At 42.2% G+C, this 20,234-nt stretch overlaps 1 protein-coding gene across 1 annotated transcript in view; it reads left to right on the plus strand.

The window, feature by feature from the left end:
• ZNF805 (zinc finger protein 805) overlaps positions 1 to 18,771 on the plus strand; it is a 24,563-nt gene extending 5,792 nt beyond the window's left edge. Inside the window, exons 3-4 of the mRNA XM_007127435.4 lie at positions 1,818 to 1,913; positions 9,317 to 18,771. Of these exons, the coding sequence (XP_007127497.1) occupies positions 1,818 to 1,913; positions 9,317 to 10,947 (1,727 nt within the window). The 3' untranslated portion in view covers positions 10,948 to 18,771. The remainder of the gene's footprint in view (positions 1 to 1,817; positions 1,914 to 9,316) is intronic.
• Positions 18,772 to 20,234: the final 1,463 nt, after the last annotated feature.

Genomic DNA, 20,234 nt, shown 5'->3' on the forward strand with positions numbered 1-20,234 from the left:
CGCTCCGCGGCACGTGGGATCCTCCCGGACCGGGGCGCGAACCCGCGTCCCCCGCATCGGCGGGCAGACTCACAGCCACTGCGCCACCAGGGAAGCCCTGTGGGTTTATTTTAAGCAACAGTCCTTTTATGAAATATTGATGAAAGTAGATGTTATTTGATGTTTCTGTAATTGTCCATTGTGACCATACACCACTGTGTCGGAGTCTCAATTTTATTATTTTCTAGTAGCTCATGAAACGCTGCAGTCTAGAGTCGCTGAGTGTGCGCCTGCCCCGGGGGCCCCTGTTCCCAACGGGTGAATCTCCGTGCTCACATCCCTGCCTCACAGCTGCCCTGCACTTGGTCTCGGGATGCTGGCCCCACTCAGGGGTGTCTGCTGTTTCCTCCTTAGTGTAGTGCTGGGGCGCCCAGGGTCCGGAGCCAGACTCTTATGCTCAGTCCCCACTCTGCTCCTTGAAACCTTGTGGTCCTGGGCAAATTGCTGAAGCTGTCTGTGTCTTGGGGTGCTCGTTGGCAAAATGGGGTAAGACGGGATCTACTTGCCAGGGCCGTAGCAAGGGAACACGACTAACTTATGGGAACGGGTCAGAACTGTGCCTCGTGTGACCAGGTTACGCGCAGGTTAGCAGTTGAGAAGCACGCTGCCACCACTACCGTTGTTACTCCACAGGAGTCTCATCATCCCCATGCCTGCATCCAGCACCTTCTGGAACAGTGTTGTGTAGCTTTGTGGTAAAACAGCACACAGAGCAGAGATGGCTGGACCTGGTCTCCATGTTGGCTCAGCCATTCACCAATTCTGGCCTCGTTGGCAAATCACATTGTCTGCCTGAGCGTTGGCTTCTGTATGGTTTTTATCTATAAAATAGGGTTACTCACAGACATAGAACACAAACCTACGGTAACCAAAGTTGGGGGGTGGGTTGTGAGGGATAAATCAGGAGTTTGGGATCAACAGATACACACTACCATATATAAAATAAACAACAAGGTGCTACCGTATAGCACAAGGAGCTATATATATTCAATATGTTATAATAACCTATAATGGAAAAGAATCTGAAAAAGAATATGTATGTGTGTGTGTATATATAAATATATATACACACACACATATATATACATATATAACTGAATCACTTTGCTGTACACCTGAAACTAATATGACGTTGTAAATGAACTATAATTTTTTTAAACATGGTGCTGATCGCAATATGTCCTTGCTGGGAATGCTGTGAGGAAATCCTAGGATAGAATCCTCTGTGGCCTATAGGAAGAACAATGCAAAACTTTGCTTGGGTTCTAAAAAAAGAACTAGATCGATGAAGACACATAACTTGTTTTGAATGAAAAGAGTCAGTTTTCTTTTTTTTTTTTGGCTGCACGATGCAGCTTGCGGGATCTTATTTCCCCAGCAGGGATTGAACCCATTGCCCCCTGCAGTGGAAGCACAGAGTCCTAATCACTGGACTGACTGCCAGGGAATTCCCAAGAGTCAATGTTTTAAATATGTTAGTTGTTTAAATTACTCCATAAATTTATTTCAATTTTGAAATGATGTAATGCATTTAAGTTGCTTGAACACAGTCCTTTTACTACGATTATACACTATATGTTAGTTTTTGACTTAGGAATAAAAACTCCATGGCAGTGTGGCATGTCTTTGGTTTCCAGTTCACAATTCAGCATTTTGTATATGCATGGGAGCAGCTTCATTTGGAGGTCTTGTCCACATCCTGAAGTCCCACACTAGATTGAGAGGTTTTCTTTGTTTTCACAGAAATCCTAGTGTCTTCTTCCTTTCTCCATGAACAGGGTGTCCTGTTCCCAGATCTGAGCTGATCTACCAGCTGGAGCAGGGGCAGGAGCTGTGGACGGTGAAGAAAGACCTCTCCCGAAGCACCTGTCCAGGTAGGAGCCAAGATGTGGGCAGCTGGGAGACCCTGCAGGGGGAGGTCGCTGGCCCCGGTTCCTTGGGGAAGCATCTTGTTCGGGCCTCTGTGGTGGTCTGGAGGCCACGGAGCCCTTTGACCCCAGGTCCCTCTGTCCTCCTGGAGGATAGAGGTGCATGAGCTGAGATGTGTCTTGGGCTCCAGCTGCCTGGGCTTCAAACCTGGGTGCCGACCGATCACCAGCTCTGCGGCCCTAGTGAACTTCGAGATCTCGTTGTGTCTTTGTATATATAAGTTTGACTAAGTTAAATCTTAGCTGCCGTGTCAGACAGACTCCAGCATCTTGGTGCTCAGCATATGGAAGCAGTTGTTCTTTTTTTGTATTTCTTTCTTTCTTTCTTTTGCCACGCCTCGCAGCATGCAGGATCTTAGTTCCCTGACCAGGGGTCGAACCCGTGACCCCTGCAGTGGAAGCTCGGAGTCTTAACCACTGGACCGCCAGGGATGTCCCTGGAAGCACTTTTTCTGAGTCACACCCGGTCCGTGTGACTGTGCAGCACACAGCTGTTCAGGGACCCGGGTCCGCTCTGCCGTCAGCATGTGGCTTGAAGGTTGTCCGTACCTCCTGCAGCTGGCAGAGGAGAGTGAGAGGGCAAGGAAGACTCCCACAAACACCAGCTCCCCGTTTCCGCTGACAGGCACTAGGCACTTGGCCACACTCGGGGGACGGGGCTGGGAGATGGGGCTGAGCCGTGTGTCCAAGGAGAGGGGCAGATGGTTTGGCGAGTGTGGTCTGCTGCGCTCAGTCTGTTCCTGATAGTTGCTCCGTCCCTGGGTTGTTGGGGATGTAGTCACATAACGCGTTAAAGCATAAAACCGCTTAGCACAGCGTCTGCGCCGCAGTGGCTCGCTCGTGGGCCGTTGGTGTCATTCATGTCGCTGTATTGTAATGAGTAATGCATCTCACGTTTCCCTCTGACCTCTGAGGAAAAGGGCCTTCCTTCCTCTCCCAGCTCCTCTCCAGCTCTCTTCTGCCTCCCCTTTCCCACCCTGTCCGTCCAGACACTCAAGAAGCCTTCCCCTGTTGCACGTCTCCCTACTCCTCCTGTTTGGTAAAACCTGACGGTGACATTTGTCCTGCTGTGCCCCACATCTGGGCTGCTGAGGGCACTAGGGCCACCGTGTGTGGTGATGGGGCCCCGGCAGAGTCGTGCTCTTTGCCTCCTAGTCCCTCGGGCGGCCCCACCAGCCTGCGAGTGTCTGTGTGCAGCCCGTCGACAGCCCCTCGGAGGGGCAGTTCCGAGCCTCTGCCCTCCGCTCTCTGCCCTTCTCCACCTGAATATCTCAGAGGCACCGAGTCAGCATGCCCGACAAGGAACCCGTCACGATGCTCACTCCTTCCCCTCCCAAGTTAGAGCGCATGGTCCTGCCGTCCAAGCAGGTTGGAGACTGAGTACAGCCCCAGAGACTTCCTCACCCCTCCACCTCCATCGGCCCCTGCGTCCGGCCACCTCCCACATCCCGTCCGTTTTACATCGTGTACATCTCCTGAATCTGTCACTTCTACCACCTCCCATCAGATCTGTCCCCGCATTCCGAGTCCAAGCTCTCATCATCTTTTCCTTGCGGGATGCTAGTAATTCCCCTAACTGGGCTCTACATCTGCTTTATGCCTCTGGTCAGCTCTGTGTCCTGTGTGAGCTACCCCAGGTGTAGCCACAGATGTCTCAGCATGTGACCACTAATGTGTCAGCAAGTTTTCATGTTGAAAGTAAAGTCTGCCTCCTCATATTACTTGATCTTCAGCCCTTCCACACTCATTTGGACTCTCGTATCTGTAGCTTCTCTTTTCACCTAGTTGAAGAGGTCTTGCCCCTGGGCATGGCCACTTCCGACATCAGAATCTAGAAAATAGCTTTTCATGAAAGTGCCTTCATCATTTATATTCTGCTTGCTTTATAACTTTATCCTTTTCTCTGCTCAAAGTAAAAATATGCTGAAGTTCCTTACAGTGAAGAAAATAAATTTAAAACGTTCTTGTCTCACACTGTATTCATCCATTGTCTGTAGCATTTAATTGTTCACATTTTTTTCACTCTCACAGTGCTGCCAAAAACATTTGTATATATTGGTCATCTTGCTCATGTTTAGGGCTGTCTTTTTTTTAATAAATTTATATATTTATTTATTTTTTTGACTGTGTTTGGTCTTCATTTCTGTGCGAGGGGCTTTCTCTAGTTGCGGCGAGCGGGGGCCACTCTTCATCGCGGTGCGTGGGCCTCTCACTGTCGCAGCCTCTCTTGTTGCGGAGCACAGGCTCCAGACGCGCAGGCTCAGTAGTTGTGGCTCACGGGCCCAGTTGCTCCGCGGCATGTGGGATCTTCCCAGACTAGGGCTCGAACCCGTGTCCCCTTCATTGGCAGGCCGATTCTCAACCACTGCGCCACCAGGGAAGCCCTAGGGCTGTCTTTTAATGTTTCTTAGAGTGAAATTGTTGGATTATAGGCTGTGCAAATTCTCAAGTTTACAAGATAATTCCTGTTGTGTTCTTTTTGTGTGTGTGTGTGGTACGCGGGCCTCTCACTGTTGTGGCCTCTCCCGTTGCGGAGCACAGGCTCCGGATGCGCAGGCTCAGTGGCCATGGCTCAAGGGCCCAGCCGCTCCGCGGCATGTGGGATCTTCCCGGACTGGGGCACGAACCCGTGTCCCTTGCATCGGCAGGCGGATTCTCAACCACTGCGCCACGAGGGAAGCCCCTGTTGTGTTCTAAAGGGGCTATACCAATTACACTTCCACCAGGAAAGAATGGAGGTTTCTTCAACCCATGCCTTGACCAATACCTGGTATTATAAGGCTCCTCAATTTTTTTTTTTTTTTTTGCGGTACGCGGGCCTCACTGTTGTGGCCTCTCCCGTTGTGGAGCACAGGCTCCGGACGTGCAGGCTCAGCGGCCATGGCTCACGGGCCTAGCCGCTCTGCGGCATGTGGGATCTTCCCGGACCGGGGCACGAACCCGTGTCCCCTGCATCGGCAGGTGGACTCTCAACCACTGCGCCACCAGGGAAGCCCTGTTGGGAGATTTTGATTACTAATTCAATCCCTTTCTAGTTATAGGTCTGTTCAGTATTTCTATTTCTCCATGATTTAGTCTTTACAGGTTTTGTGTTTCTAGGAATATGTTCATTTCATCTAGGTTTTCCAGTTTGTTAGTGCATAGTTCTTCACAGTATTCTCTTATACTCTGTTTTGATTTCTATAGAATCAAAAGTAATATCCCCACTTTCATCTTGGATTTTACTATTTTGAGTCTTTTCTTTTTCTTCGTTCCTCTAGCTAAAGGTTTTTGCCAATTTTGTTGATCTTTTCAAATAACTAACTTTTTGTTTCACTGATTTTTCTCTATTTTTTTATTCTCTGTACTATTTACCTTTTAAAAAGTATTTGTTTGTTTGTTTATTTAACTGTGTGGCCACGGAATGCAGGATCTTAGTTCCCCGACCAGGGATCAAACCCGTGCCCCCTGCATTGGGGGCGCAGAGTCTTAACCACTGGACTGCCAGGGAAGTCCCCTGTATTATTTATCTTTAATCTTTCATATTCCCTACTGCTAGGTATGGGTTTAGTTCGCTTTTCTTTTCCTACTTAATTATGTTGTTAGGTTGTTGATTTGAGGTCTTATTTTTTTTTTTACTGGAAGCATCTATAGCTACAACTCTCCCTCTTAACACTGCTTTCACTGCATCTTGTAAGTTGTGATATGTTAAGTTTTTGTTTTCATTAGACACAAATCATACTTTGTATGATGTCTTTTTAAATCTGTTGAGACTTAGTTTGTGGCCTAACCTATGGTCTGCCCTGGAAAATGTCCCATGTACACTTGAGAAGAATGTGTATGCTATTTTTGTTGGGTAAAATGTTCTGTATGTGTCTGTTAGATCTAGTTAGTTTATTATGTTATTTAAGTTCTCTATTTCTTTACTTATGTTTTGTCTGGTTGTTCTCTCCATTATTGAGAATGGGACGTTGAAGTCTCCATCTGTTGTTGTAGTGCTCTTTCTCTCTTCCATTCTGTCATTCTTTGCTTCATGTATTTTGATCTTCTATCATTATGTAAATGTTTACAATTGTAATATCTTCTTGCTGTATTATACCTTTTATTTATATAATGTCCTTCGTTGTCACTTGTAATCTTTTTTGATTTAAAGCCTATTTTGTCTGATTTTAATATAGAAACCTCTGCTCTCTTTTGGTTAGTATTTGCATGGAATATCTTTTTCCATCCTCTGACTTTCAATCTGTTTGTGTCTTTGGATCTAAAGTGAGTCTCTTGTGGAAAGCATATAGTTGGATCATGGGTTTTTTTTTTTTTAATATTATTTATTTTTGGCTGCGTGGAATCTTAGTTGTGGCACGTGGGATCTTTTGCTGCAGCACGTGGGCTCTTTGTTGCAATGCGTGGGCTTGTCTCTAGTTGTGGTACGTGTACGTGGGTTCCAGAGCTCGCAGGCTCAGTAGTTGTAGCACATGGGCTCTGTAGTTGAGCGCGTGGGCTCCAGAGTGTGTGGGCTGTGTAGTTGCGGCATGTGGGCTCTCTAGTTCTGGCGTGCAGGCTCAGCAGTTGCGGTTCCAGGGCTTAGTTGCCCCAAGGCATGTGGGATCTTAGTTCCCCGACCAAGGATCGAACATGTGTCACCTCATTGGAAGGCAGATTCTTAACCACTGGATCACCAGGGAAGTCTCTGGATCATGTGTTTTTATCAATTCTGCTAATCTCTGTCTTTTAATTGAAGAGTTTAATCCATTTACATTTAAAGTAATTGCTGATATGGAGAGACTTCTGTCATTTTGATATTTGATTTCTATATGCATTATAGCTTTTTTCTTTCTCATTTTCTGTGTTATAGTCTTGTGTTTAGTTGACATTTTGTAGTGAAACATTTAAATTCCTTTTTCATTTCCTTTTGCATATATTCTATAGCTATTTGTGGTTACCATGGGAATGACATCTAACATATTAAAGTTTTAACACTAATTTGACTTCATACCAGCTTAACTTCAGTAACAAACAAACAAAAATCCTTTACAGCTCTGTCATCTCCCCTTTCAATTGTTCATGTCACAAAGTTACATCTTTATATATTGTATGCCTAGAAACTTAAACTGCTAATCGTTTAAATGCATTAGTCTCTTAAATTATGTAGGAAACTACACATGGAGTTATAAACTAAAGTTACAATAATAGTAGCCTTTAGATTAACAATTTTAAAAAGTCTTCTAAATCATGTAACAACAAAAAGTGGAGTTACATGGGACTTCCCTGGTGGCACAGTGGTTAAGAATCTGCCTGCCAATGCAGGGGACACGGGTTCGAGCCCTGGTCTGGGAGGATCCCACATGCTGCAGAGCCACTAAGCCCGTTTGCCATAATTACTGAGCCTGCGTGCCACAACTACTGAAGCCTGCGTGCCTAGAGCCCATGCTCCACAACAAGAGGAGCCACTAAAATGAGAAGCCCGTGCACCGCAACAAAGAGTAGCCCCCCCTCGCCACAACTAAAGAAAGCCCGTGTGCAGCAACAAAGACCCAACACAGCCATAAATAAATATATATATATTAAAAACAAGTGGAGTTACAAAGTAATACTAGCTTTTATAATTGCCCATGTATTTACCTTTATCAAGATCTCTATTTCTTGGTATAGCTTTGAATTACTGTCTAGTGTCCTTACATTTCACCCTGGAAGAATTTTCCCTTAAGAATTTCTTACAGAGCAGATCTAGTGGTAACAAACTCCTTTAGCTTTCATATATGGGAATGTCTTAATTTCTTCCTCCCTTTTTTTTTTTTTTTTTGGCCGTGCTGAGCTGCATGTGAGATTTTAGTTCCCTGACAAGGGATCAAACCCTCACCCCCTGCCTTGGAAGCATGGAGTCTTAACCACTCGACCACCAGGGAAGTCCCTCTTCCTCCCTCTTGAAGGACAGCTTTGCCAGATACAGGATTCTTACTTGACACTTTTTGTTTGTTTGTTTTACACTTGAATATATTGAACCACTGCTTTCTGGCCTCCCAAGTTTCTGATGAGAAATCTGCTGATAATCTTATTGAGTGCCCCTTGTATGTAACAAGTTGCTTCATATTTGCTATACTCTCTCTATCTTTGGCTTTCAAAAGTTTGATTGTAATTTTCTCAGTGTGAGTCTCTTTATTTTTCTTGGAATTCATTGAGCTTCTTGGATGTTTCATCAAATTTGGAAAGTTTTCTGCTATTTCTTCAAATATTCTCTCTGACCCTTTCTCTCTCCTCTTTCTGGGACTTCCCTAATGACTATGTTGATTCATTGGGTGTATCACAGGTCCCTTAGGCTCTACTCACTATTTTTCAATCTTTTCTTTTTTTCTGTTTCTCAGACTCAATATTTTCCATTGTCCTATCTTCAAGTTTGCAGATTATTTCCTCTTCCTGCTCAAATTTTTCTTTGAATCCCTCTAGTGAGTTTTTCATTTTAGTTACTGAACTTGTTGCTCCTGAATTTCTTTTTCATTTCTTTTCTTTTTTTTTGTTTGCTGCGCCACATGGCTTGCGGGATCTTAGTTCCCTGACCAGGGATCGAACCTGGGCTCCCTGCAGTGAGAGCATGGAGTCCTAACCACTGGACCACCAGGGAATTCCCTCTTTTTAATTGCTTTTTAGGTTTTCTTTTTTTGTATTGATGGTTCCATTTTGTTTTTACCTAGTTTTCTTGACTTTCTCTGTATCTTCCTTTAGCTCCTTGAGCTTTTTTAAGATGGTTGTTGTAAAGTCTTTGTCCAATAGGTTTGCATCAGATGTTTTTTAGGAACAGATTTTGGAGAGGTTCCACACATAAGCTACTATGTCCTCAGACTCGTTAGCCTCCTGGCATTGACGTATGGCAATATATGCATGAAATATTGCCAAACTAAGAATTTCACTGAGTCTCATTACATAAGCACAACTGATTAAATCAGTGCCTGTATGACTCAGTCTCCTGCCCTTCTTCTGTTTCTGGAGGTCTAGTTGTTATCTTATGGCTTAAAACCCCAACCTTCTGATCACATAGTTGGTCTTTCAGGCTTTGCACTGAGTCATCTCTTCAACATGAACTCTCTGTGAGCCCAGATGAGTTACTTATTTGCATAACTGTCCAGTCTGGAGTTGACTATGTCTTTTTCCAGCACCCTGTCCCCTCACCCAGCTAGTTCTCTGGGTCTCCCTTTCAAGGTGTCAACAGTCCAAGGATCAGGAAAGAAAGAAATTGTTATCCTGGGATTCAGAGGTCGGGAAACGTGGCAGACACAGAGACATTATTTTCATCTTCATTTTTTTCACTGAAATATTGATTTTCTTTCTTCCATGTTGGCATTATTAACAGGTCTTTTTGTGTATTGAATTTCTTTCAGGTGACAAAGGAAAGCCCAAGACCACAGAACCTACCACTTGTGAGCCAGCCCTGTCTGAGGGAGTCTCACTCCAGCAACAACTAATACAAAGAGTTTCAGAGGACTCCCAGTTGGGCCAATTCAACGATCAGGAAGGGTCATTGGAAATGCAAGAAGGACACTTGAGACCAGAGATAGAACCCCAGAAGGGGAAGCTCCCTGGGAAACCAAGCTCTGAATATGGCAGCTTAGGGACACCTGGTGGTGTGTGTTCAAGGATTGTAGAGGAGCCAGTCCCTCCAGGAGGTACTGTCCATGACCATGACTCATGTGGATCTGGTAATGATCTCATGATTCAAGAAGAGGAAAGTATCTTTAAATGCAACGAATGTGGGAAAATTTTTAATAAGAAACGCCTCCTTGCTCGACATGAGAGGATTCACTCTGGAGTGAAGCCCTATGAATGCACAGAGTGTGGGAAAACGTTTAGTAAGAGCACTTACCTCCTTCAACACCACATGGTCCACACCGGGGAGAAGCCCTATAAGTGCATGGAGTGTGGCAAGGCCTTCAACCGCAAGTCACACCTTACACAACACCAGCGGATTCACAGTGGAGAAAAGCCTTATAAATGCAATGAATGTGGAAAGGCCTTCACCCACCGCTCCACTTTTGTTTTGCATAACAGGAGCCACACTGGAGAAAAACCTTTTGTGTGCAAAGAATGTGGAAAAGCCTTCCGAGATAGGCCAGGTTTCATTCGACACTACATCATCCACAGTGGTGAGAATCCGTATGAGTGCTTTGAATGTGGCAAGGTCTTTAAACACAGGTCATACCTCATGTGGCACCAGCAGACTCACACTGGGGAGAAGCCCTACGAATGCAGTGAATGTGGGAAAGCCTTCTGTGAGAGCGCAGCCCTCATTCACCACTATGTCATCCACACTGGGGAGAAGCCCTTTGAGTGCCTCGAGTGCGGGAAGGCCTTCAACCACAGGTCATACCTCAAGAGGCACCAACGGATTCACACTGGGGAGAAGCCCTACGTGTGCACTGAATGTGGAAAGGCCTTCACCCACTGCTCCACTTTTATCTTGCATAAACGGGCCCACACTGGAGAGAAACCTTTTGAGTGCAAAGAATGTGGGAAAGCCTTTAGCAATCGGGCAGACCTCATTCGGCACTTCAGCATCCACACTGGAGAGAAGCCCTACGAGTGCATGGAGTGTGGGAAGGCCTTTAACCGCAGGTCAGGCCTCACCAGGCACCAGCGGATTCACAGTGGAGAGAAGCCCTATGAATGCCTCGAGTGTGGGAAAACCTTCTGCTGGAGCACAAACCTCATTCGACACTCCATTATCCACACTGGAGAGAAGCCCTATGAGTGCAGTGAGTGTGGCAAGGCCTTCAGTCGCAGCTCATCCCTAACTCAGCATCAGAGGGTTCATACTGGGAGAAACCCTGTCAGTGTGACGGATGTGGGAAGAACCTTCACAAGTGGGCAATCCTCAGTCAATCTTCAAGAACTCCTATTGGGGAAAGACTTTTTGCATGTAACCACTGAGGAAAATCTTTTGCCAGAGGAAACATCTTACTCAGAATCTGATCATTCATACCAAAGAGAAACCCCACAATTTTCTTCCCTGTGAGAATACCTATTGCAGGATATCAGTTGTCATCTAAAGAGTCATATTGGAAATTGACCCAACCTAGAGCCTTATTCTACATCTGAGAATTCATCAAGAAGAGAGACCCAGTGGTTATTATGCACTTTGGAAAACCTTCAGCTACATCTTTCTTCTTAGTTTACACTTCAGTGTTATCTCAGGAATTTTTTTTTAAACAGAAGGGAGAGACTTAAAATAGAAAATGAACTACAAAATGTTTCTTTCAGACTTCCTTGCCAAGCTATGCTACTTTGTCATTGATTCCTTAGTTGGCAGGAGGATAGTTTTGTTTCCATGGTAAAGAACCTAGACTCTATGTGTCTTGTATATACATTCATTGCTATCCAGTTTAAAGAGAGTTAGACAGGTCTGAAAACTTTCATTGAACATCTCCTTTGTTCTAAAACATTGTCTCTATTCTTAAGGACCTTAATTTTTTGGTTTGAGCCATCAAATACCTTTATATTTAAGGAGATAAGAATACACATATGAATGGGCTCTGTTGCACCATTTTAGACTATTTAGGCTTTGATTCTTTAAAGACAGACCTTTTCTTCATGTGGTTTTAAAGACCTAATACTCAGACTTTTTCTTGGTCCTGTACTATTATTGGTTTACGAATTGCTCTAGTTATGTGGTAAATCTTTTAATCAGGTAAAGTGAGTCCTCTGTCTTCAGTCTTCTTATTTAAAACTGATTAACACTCCTCGTTACTTTGAATTTCCATGTAAAGTTTCGGATAAGCTTGTCTGTTTTTACCAGAAAAAAACTATTGAATTTTGATAGAAATTGAGTTAAATTGGCAGATTTATCTGTTGAGAGTTGGCATCTGTACTGTTTTGAGACCTCCAATTCATGAAAACATTATGTCTGTACATTTATTTGATATGGCTTGATTTACTTCATTACTATTTTATAAGTCTCAATAATAGGTCCTGTACAATTTTTTTAAGATTTATATATAGGTTTTTTTTTGAGTAGTTATAAATGGCATTGATCTTTAAACTTTCAGTTTCCACACAGTCTTTGGTAGTATACAGAAATATGTATATTTTTCATGTTATTTTGGTATCCTGCAACCTTGCTGTTTCTTTTGATAGAATGCTTGGTATTTTCTACATAGAAGTATCATCTGCAATTAGAGACAGTTTTACTTCTTCCCATCTGTATACCTGTTATTTCTTTTTCTTGTCCTACTGCACTAGCTAAGATTTCCAATATGACGTTAAATACTAGTAGTGAGAAAACATGTTCTTGCCTGGGTCCTGATATTAGGGGAAAAGCATTCAGATTTTCATCATTAACTATGGTGTTAGTGTAAGGTTTTCTTCATAGAGTTTTCTTTATCAAGTTTAGAAAGTTTCCCATATTCCTAATTTACTGAGTTTTTTTGTTGTTGTGAATGAGTGTTGAACTTTGTCAAATGCTTTTTTTGTAATCAGTTGATAGAGTCCTGTGTTTTTTCTTCTGTAGCCTGTTGATATGATGTATTACATTCATTTGAGATTTGAATGTTGAACCAGCCTTGTATCCTTGGAATAAGCCCCACTTGGTCATGGAGTATAATTATTTTTATATATTATATTACAGTATTAAATATGCTAGTATTTTGTTGAGGAAGTTTTCCTCTAATTTCATGAGTGACAGTGATATGCAGTTTTCTTTCTCTATATATATTTTTTTCAGTTGTCATTGTCTGGTTTTGGTGTCTAGGTGATTCTGGCCTCCTAACATGTGTTAACAGGTGTTCTATTATTCGGAAGACAGTGTGTTGTATAGAATTGGTTTTATTTGTTCTTTTAATGTTTGGTAGCATTCTCCAGTGAACCATTTAGTCCTGGAGATTTTTCTTTTGGATGCTTTTTAATTATGTATTTATTTTATTTAATATGTATAGAACTATCCAGAGTATCTATTTCATATTGGATAAGTTTTTATAGTTTATCTTTTTCTAGGAATTGTCCCATTTCATCTAAATTTTCTTATTTGTTTAAAGTATTCCTTTATTATCCTTTTGATGGCAGCAGAATCTGTCCTTATAGCCCCTGTTTTATTCCTATTATTGGAAATGTGTTAACTCTCTTTTATCTTTGTCAATCTTCTTAGACATTTATCAATTTTTTTTATTTCAAGGAACCAGCACTTTATATCATTTTTTCCTCTATCTTTTCCTAATTTCACTGATTATATTTTTTTTCTGGTCTTTATTATATCCTTTCTTCTACTTGCTTTGATAGTATTTTCCTTTGCAGTTTTTTGAGGTGGGTGCTTAGGTTATTGATTTGAGGGGTTTTTTTTTTTCACTTTACTAATGTAAGCATTAAGTTCTAGAAACTTCCCTCACAGTACTGTTTTAGCTTCTTGTCTTATGTTCTAATTACATTTCATTCAGTTCTAAATATTTCTTTATTCGAGACTCTCTAACCCATGGATTATTTAGAAGTATGTTGTTTCATTTCCCAGTGTTTGGAGTATTTTGTGCTTTCTTCTAATTTCTTTTACGTTTGATTTGGCTATTTAAATTTTTTGAGGTTTGTTTTATGACCCAGGATATTTGATGAATGTTCAGTAAGGCTGCTTGAAAAAAGAGTGTGTATCCTACTGTCATTGGGTGGAGTTTGTATATGTATGTACCATATACTGTTCATTGATGGTGTTTTTCAGATTTTCTGTATCTGCTGATTTCCTGCCTCGTATTTTTATCAACAGCTGAGAAAGGGGTGTTGAAGTCCTGCAGTTTAATTCTAGAGTTGTCTCTTCCTCCTTTAAGTTCTGTCAATGTTCACTTCATGTATTTCAAAGCTCTGTTGTTTGGTGCATACACATTTAGGATTGCTATGTCATCTTGGTGTAATAACCCTTTTATCATTATGCTTTCTTTTTGCTCCTCTAAATTTTTTTGCTTTGAAGTATACTTTATCCGATATTAATGTAGCCACTATTGAGTTTTTTGGTTAATGTTTGGATGGTTTATATTTTTCCATAATTTTATTTTCAACCTTATCTATATTGTTACATTTGAAGTAATGTAATATGTGAATATTGTGCATAGCATATACTTGGCTCATTTTCTTATATCCATCTTACTGATTTCTGTTTTAAAATTGGTATATATAGGCCATTTAAATTTAAAATAATTATTGATATTTTTAGGGCTTTCAACTACCATTTTATGATGTTTTTGTTGCTCTGTTGTTTGGTTTTGAGGGGGTACTTTTTGTTGTTTGCTTTGCCTTCTTGTGGGTTACTTTAATGTTAGGAACTCCACTTGATATATCTGTGATGTTGTTTAGTATATCTCTTGTATTTTAGTGGTTACTCTAGGTATTGTATTGTACATACATAACTTATCACAGCCTACGGTATCAACACTTTAGCAGTTTGACACGTAGAAACTGTACTTCCATTGGGTACCTTTACATTCCCCATTCTTTTAATATAATTGTCTTAAGTATTTCCTTTTCATATACTGAACACCGTATTGGATGATGTTCTTTTTGCTTCAACTGTCAAACAATTTTTACAAAACTCAGAAGCACAGTCTGTTTACTTCTACTTTTACTCATTACATTGTTCTTTCTTCCTTCTTGAAATCTCAAGTTTCTTCCATTAACAGTTTCTTTTTAAATTTTTTGCCCCACGAACATCTATAGCCTGTCTTTTGTTGCAGATTTACTGGTAACAAGTGTTTTTGTTTTCCTTCATCTAAAAATGTCTTTATGTCTCTTTCATTCCCAAAGGATATTTTTGTGGGATATAGGATTCAGGGTCAGCAGTTCTTTTAGTACTTGAAAGGCAAGTAAGTCATTTCCTTCTGTCTTCCAGATGGGAAATCTGATCTGTTTCAGTTGAGAAGTCTGCTGCCATTTGACTCATTATTTCCTTATCTGTAATGTATCAGTTATGTCAAGTGCTTTGAAAGTGTTTTTCCTTGTATATAGAGTTCAGAAGTTTGATTATGATGTAACCTGCCATAAAATTTGGGGGGCTTATCCTGTTTGGTGTTTGCTCAGCTTTTCAAATTTTGTGGTGTATGCCATTTGGCAAATTTGGGAAATTTTTAGTTATTCTTCAACTAGTTTTTTCAGCCCTTTGTTCTCTTGTTCTTGTTCCATAGGATTCTCAGGCTCCCATCTTTTTGTTTGCCCTAGTCTGTTTTTCTCTGTTGCTCACGTTGATTAATTTCCATTGATTTCTCTTTGAGCTCACTGATTCCTTCTCTCTCATATATAATCTACTATTGAGCTCATCCAATGAATTTTTGTTTTGGTTTTTGAATTTTTCAGCTGTCTGATTTCCATTTGGTTCTTTTACACATCTTCTATTTCTTTGCCTAGTTTATGATGCCAAAGAAGGACTCTGAGAAAACAAACAAAACTGTGTAGTCCAAAGTCAGTGGTTCTCTGGTGGTTTATCTTGATACTGGAATAGAAATCCTAAAGTATCTGGAGGAATGGAAGACCTGCCATCTTCTGTGTTGTTATCTACAAATATTTCTCAAGAAAATAAAACTGGGCAACCTGCAGATTGTTCAGAGTTGTGTTCTCCAGGGAAGATTTGTGTGTAAAATTTCCGAGCTCTCTAAGGCTTGTTATAGCCTCAAAGGAGAATGGGCTACTCCTCTTCCAGGTTCAGTCTTCCTCTTTGTTGTTGAACACATTCTCCCATATTCCCCAACTTGTATAGGGCCTCTGTCTTTCTTTTGTGCCTCTACTTCTTGGTCTTTAACTTCTCCCTCTGAATCCCCTTCTGTCCTCACAATCTATACCTGTGTTCCTCACCCCCAGGCACTTTCTCCCCTACATGCGCATTGAGCTCTGACCTTCTCTTTTCTCTCACAGATACACCCTGTGTGACTGTTCTGTCCACAGCCTGTCCTCACCCCCTCATGTCCCTTTCGCTCCACTAACAACTAAAGAATGACCTCCACATGGTTGCCTGACTTAAGCAGGTCTCACAAAGTTCCCTTTTGTCTTCTCTCCTCCTCCCGCCCTCCCACCACTGTTGGACTGCTGCCCACCTCTCTGACTTGAAGGTCCTTTCCTGGTTTCTGTGAGTTCTTACCCTTCTTCAGAGAGTCTGTGTCTTCAGCCCATGTATTAAACAATACAATACAATATTAAACCTGTGTCTCCAGGTTGAATGTTTCTCATGTCTGTTACCCTCTGTTCATACTTCCACACCTTCTGTGTATTCATATACACTGAGTTTATGCATGTGTCATTTGGCCAAGACCATCACCATAAGGATGCACCCATAATAATTCTAAGAGCAAGCAAACATGTGGTATTACTGTATATCAGCCATTGTTTTGAATGTTTAAACACATCAACTCTTAACCTTTGCAACCAGTCTATGTGGTAGGTAATATTATCCTCATTTTACAAATCAGCAAACTGAGGAACAGAAAGATTAAGGCGTTTGCCCCAAATTGTACAGTCGTTACAAAGTATGAGATTAGGGATTGGAGGCCATTTAGGCTGGCTGCAGAGTCCATGCCCTTATCACTTTCCTAGATTCCTTCTTGTAGTATGAATCTTTGTTTTCCTGGTCACTATTCATTTTTACTAAAACGGATCAAATAATACTCATTTGATCTGTAACCCCCTTTCTCATTTTATAGTACATCTTGGCCATCCTTTCAGTTTGAGTGAGAAACCAAACTCAGTCTTCAATGGTTGCATCATCTCTTGTAACTTTGTAGGAAATATAGATAATCTCCGAGTTTGAGGAAGCAGGGAGGTAGAAAAGGGCTAAGGTTGGCATTTGGTTTTAGACATTGTGTTTGAGGTGCCTGAAAAGACAGTCTCAGTGAATTCCACTATCTTCTATCTTGTTGACCAAGCCAGACACCTCACAGCCATTTTTCTTTCATCATCCTCACATCCAGCCACTGCCTGATTCTGTTCATTTTACGTTTTTATTTTCCTCAGTAGACAATATATGTGTGTGTTAGTGAATGGCCACACACAGTAGTGTATTTTTATGTTTGCCTCCCTCACAGTGTTTACACAAAGCTGTGTGTATAGTTGGCACAGTATATGACATATGTTGACCACAAAGAGAAACTATGTGGGCTTTTATGGACAGATCTATAAGACTTTAAAAGTCATAATGAATGACTGTGTTGAAAGTCCTCAAGACTACCCAGGTTTATGACTTACTAGGAAGCATCAAAGGACTCAGCATATTATACTCATCATTGATGGTTTATGACAGCACAAGAATACAAAGCAAGCTCAGTCAAGGGAAAAGATACAAGGACTGGAGTCCAGAGGAAACCAGGGACAAGCTTTAGGAATTCTGAGTGCTTAATTTAAGTTCTGTCAATGAATTATGACTGCATGTGTGAAATGTCTACTAGGGAAACAGAACCTCAGTGCCTATGATTTTTATTGGGCACTCTGTCTAGAGCATAACAAAATTCTAGACCTCCAGAAGCATAGCAGGTTAGCAGCATAAGCCACCTTGTTTGCACAAACAATAGGTGCACTGAGCCATTCATCATTTCTGGGAATGATAGGAAGCCTCCTGAAATCTAAGGCCCCAAACTGTAGCCAAGGGCAAACTTTTTTTTTTTTTTTTTTTTTTTTGGTATGCGGGCCTCTCACTGTTGTGGCCTCTCCCGTTGCGGAGCACAGGCTCCGGACGCGCAGGCTTATCGGCCATGGCTCACGGGCCCAGCCGCCCCGCGGCACGTGGGATCTTCCCGGACCTGGGCACAAACCCGTGTCCCCTGCATCGGCAGGCGGACTCCCAACCACTGCGCCACCAGGGAAGCCCAAAACTTTGAAGCTCAAAGGATAGCATGCTATATTAACTCTTCTTCACAGTCACTTAAATGGTACCTAAATGTTGAGAAAGTTCAAATTTCTTTAACAAATATTAAATACAGTTTGCTACAACAAGAAAGAAGTCATAGCTTTGAGGTGAAGGCTTATATACATGTAAATCACTGAAACGAAAACAATCAGTTATGTCAGAGTGGAAATTCTTACATAATGGTCAAGATTTAATTTAGTGATGACAAAATATAGAGAATGTCTGGTGAGAAAGAAGCTTGCCTCTCAATAAATCTGTGTCTATTTAGATATGTCGTCAGTGGTTTGACTTGCAAATATTCCCTTTATTTGTTTTTATTTGTACAAAGATGTAACGACCAGGTCAATGCTGTGTATTTCCATTGCACATATGTCAACAGTTTCTCATTTACTTTTTGTTCCCACTGTTGAAACTTGTAGCCTTTGACTTCAACAAAGAGAAAATTAAAGAACATGGGGTCATAATAATTCCTACATCATTAAATGTGCATAACTGGAGATTAAAGGGTGTGTTGTTGCAGGCTTAGTCAAGTTCATGGACCTGTGTGTGAGTTTTACTGAGATGGTATGGGAGCATTTGGTCCAGCTGGGAGGGCCCTCTACAGAGACATGATGCTGGAGATCTGTAGGAATCTGGTCTCTGGGAGTATTTGCCTCTCCTTTGCACTCTTTGTACTTTGTACTCATACTCTGGCCCGCAGACTGCCTTTCCTGTCTTAGTTATCGGATGCTGAGGTGCCTCTGGAATGCTCAAAGACGTCATCCTTGAGTTTTGAGGGTTAAAGATTTGTAATCTGTTCACAGGTATGTTACACACCTGACAATTGAATGGTCTAAGCTAAATTGTAAATGGGCACTATTTTCCCTTCCTTGGAGCAGTGTCAAGAGCATGGACCCTCTAGTCAGACCACCTGGTTACACTTCCTGGCCTTGTTCTAACCAGCTGGAAGACTTGAAGGAAACTTCTGTCTGCCGTGATTTTTAATTTGGAGATCCGTGTATTAAGCATATATTTTTTGTTGTTGTTGTGCCCCACCCCCCTTTTTACTCTTTTTTTAAAATATAAATTTATTTATTTTTGGCTGCTTTGGGTCCTCGTTGCTGCACGTGGGCTTTCTCTAGTTGTGGCGAGCGGGGGCTACTCTTCGTTGAGGTGCACGGGCTTCTCATTGCGGTGGCTTCTCTGTTGCAGAGCACGGGCTCTAGGCACACGGGCTTCAGTAGTTGCGGCACGCGGGCTCTACAGTGCAAGCTCTGTAGTTGTGGCGCACAGGCTTAGTTGCTCTGCGGCATGTTGGATCTTCCCGGACCAGGGCTTGAACCCGTGTCCACTGCATTGGCAGGTGGATTCTTAACCACTGCGCCAGCGGGGAAGCCCCAAATTGGCCATTTTTATGTCACTTCCAAAGAACAGGGTGTCAGTGCATCAAGCCAGATGTGATCTTTAAGTTGCAACAAGGTAGAGAGTCATGGACAGAGCAAGGAGCAATTCCAAGGAGGGGCTGTCCAGGTGAGCAAGTAGAAATCAGGTATTCAAGGGATGATGGTGTTAGTAAGATCCAGTTATCTCCCGTGGGATTGGTATTTTAGAGAGATTGTTCCACATGCCCTTCTCATAGACCCACACCTCTGAAAATGGCGAAGGACAACTAATTGAGGTCCACAAATACACAGCGTGGCTTGTGGGCTCTTAGTTTCCCAGCCAGAGATTGAACCTGGGCCCTCAGCAGTGAGATCATGGAGTCCTAACCACTGGACTGCCAGGAAATTCCTGAGACTGCCCCTTTCAGGACTAGCCAATTCTTAGAGGTAACAAACTACTCTTAGGGGCTATTTCTTTCATGTGTAAATTAAGCAACCCAAAGCCCCTAGTTGGAACCCCTCCTCTTTCTGACTCTTACACTTAGGAGACTATATTTCTCATCATCTAAGGGCCTGTGCCGGGCAAATAAGGTCAGCCCATATGCTCCAAAGCCTGTTGACAGTATTCAAACTAGCCAATACCAAACTGTTTATCCTACCCTACCTTGTCTTTCCTGTTGAAAACACAATAAAAGCTCTGGACCATGCTTTCTTCACCTCTCTTACCTCCTGACCCATCCTGGTCTTCCCTCGTGGCCCTTTGTGATATGCCGTCTCCTGTTTCTAGGAATGTGTGAGCATAAACTTCTTCCTTCATGACAATCATTCCCATTTCTGTGTATATTAACATACCAAATTAAACAATTCCTGGGTATATTCTAGAACACACAGGGAACATATTACGACTTCTTTACAGTGGCCTACAGTGCTCTACACAGTGAGCTTTAAAGTGATACTAAGGATGAACAGGAAGGAACAGGTGACAGAATTCCAGGGTCAGGACCCGTTTTTCACATTCCTTGCCAGAAAAAATCTAGGAGTCTGGGAGTCTTTTCCCACCGATAGAGACCATTCATGGTGTTGGAG

Source organism: Physeter macrocephalus, chromosome 17 (genome assembly GCF_002837175.3).
Source record: "Physeter macrocephalus isolate SW-GA chromosome 17, ASM283717v5, whole genome shotgun sequence".
NCBI lineage: Eukaryota > Metazoa > Chordata > Mammalia > Artiodactyla > Physeteridae > Physeter > Physeter macrocephalus.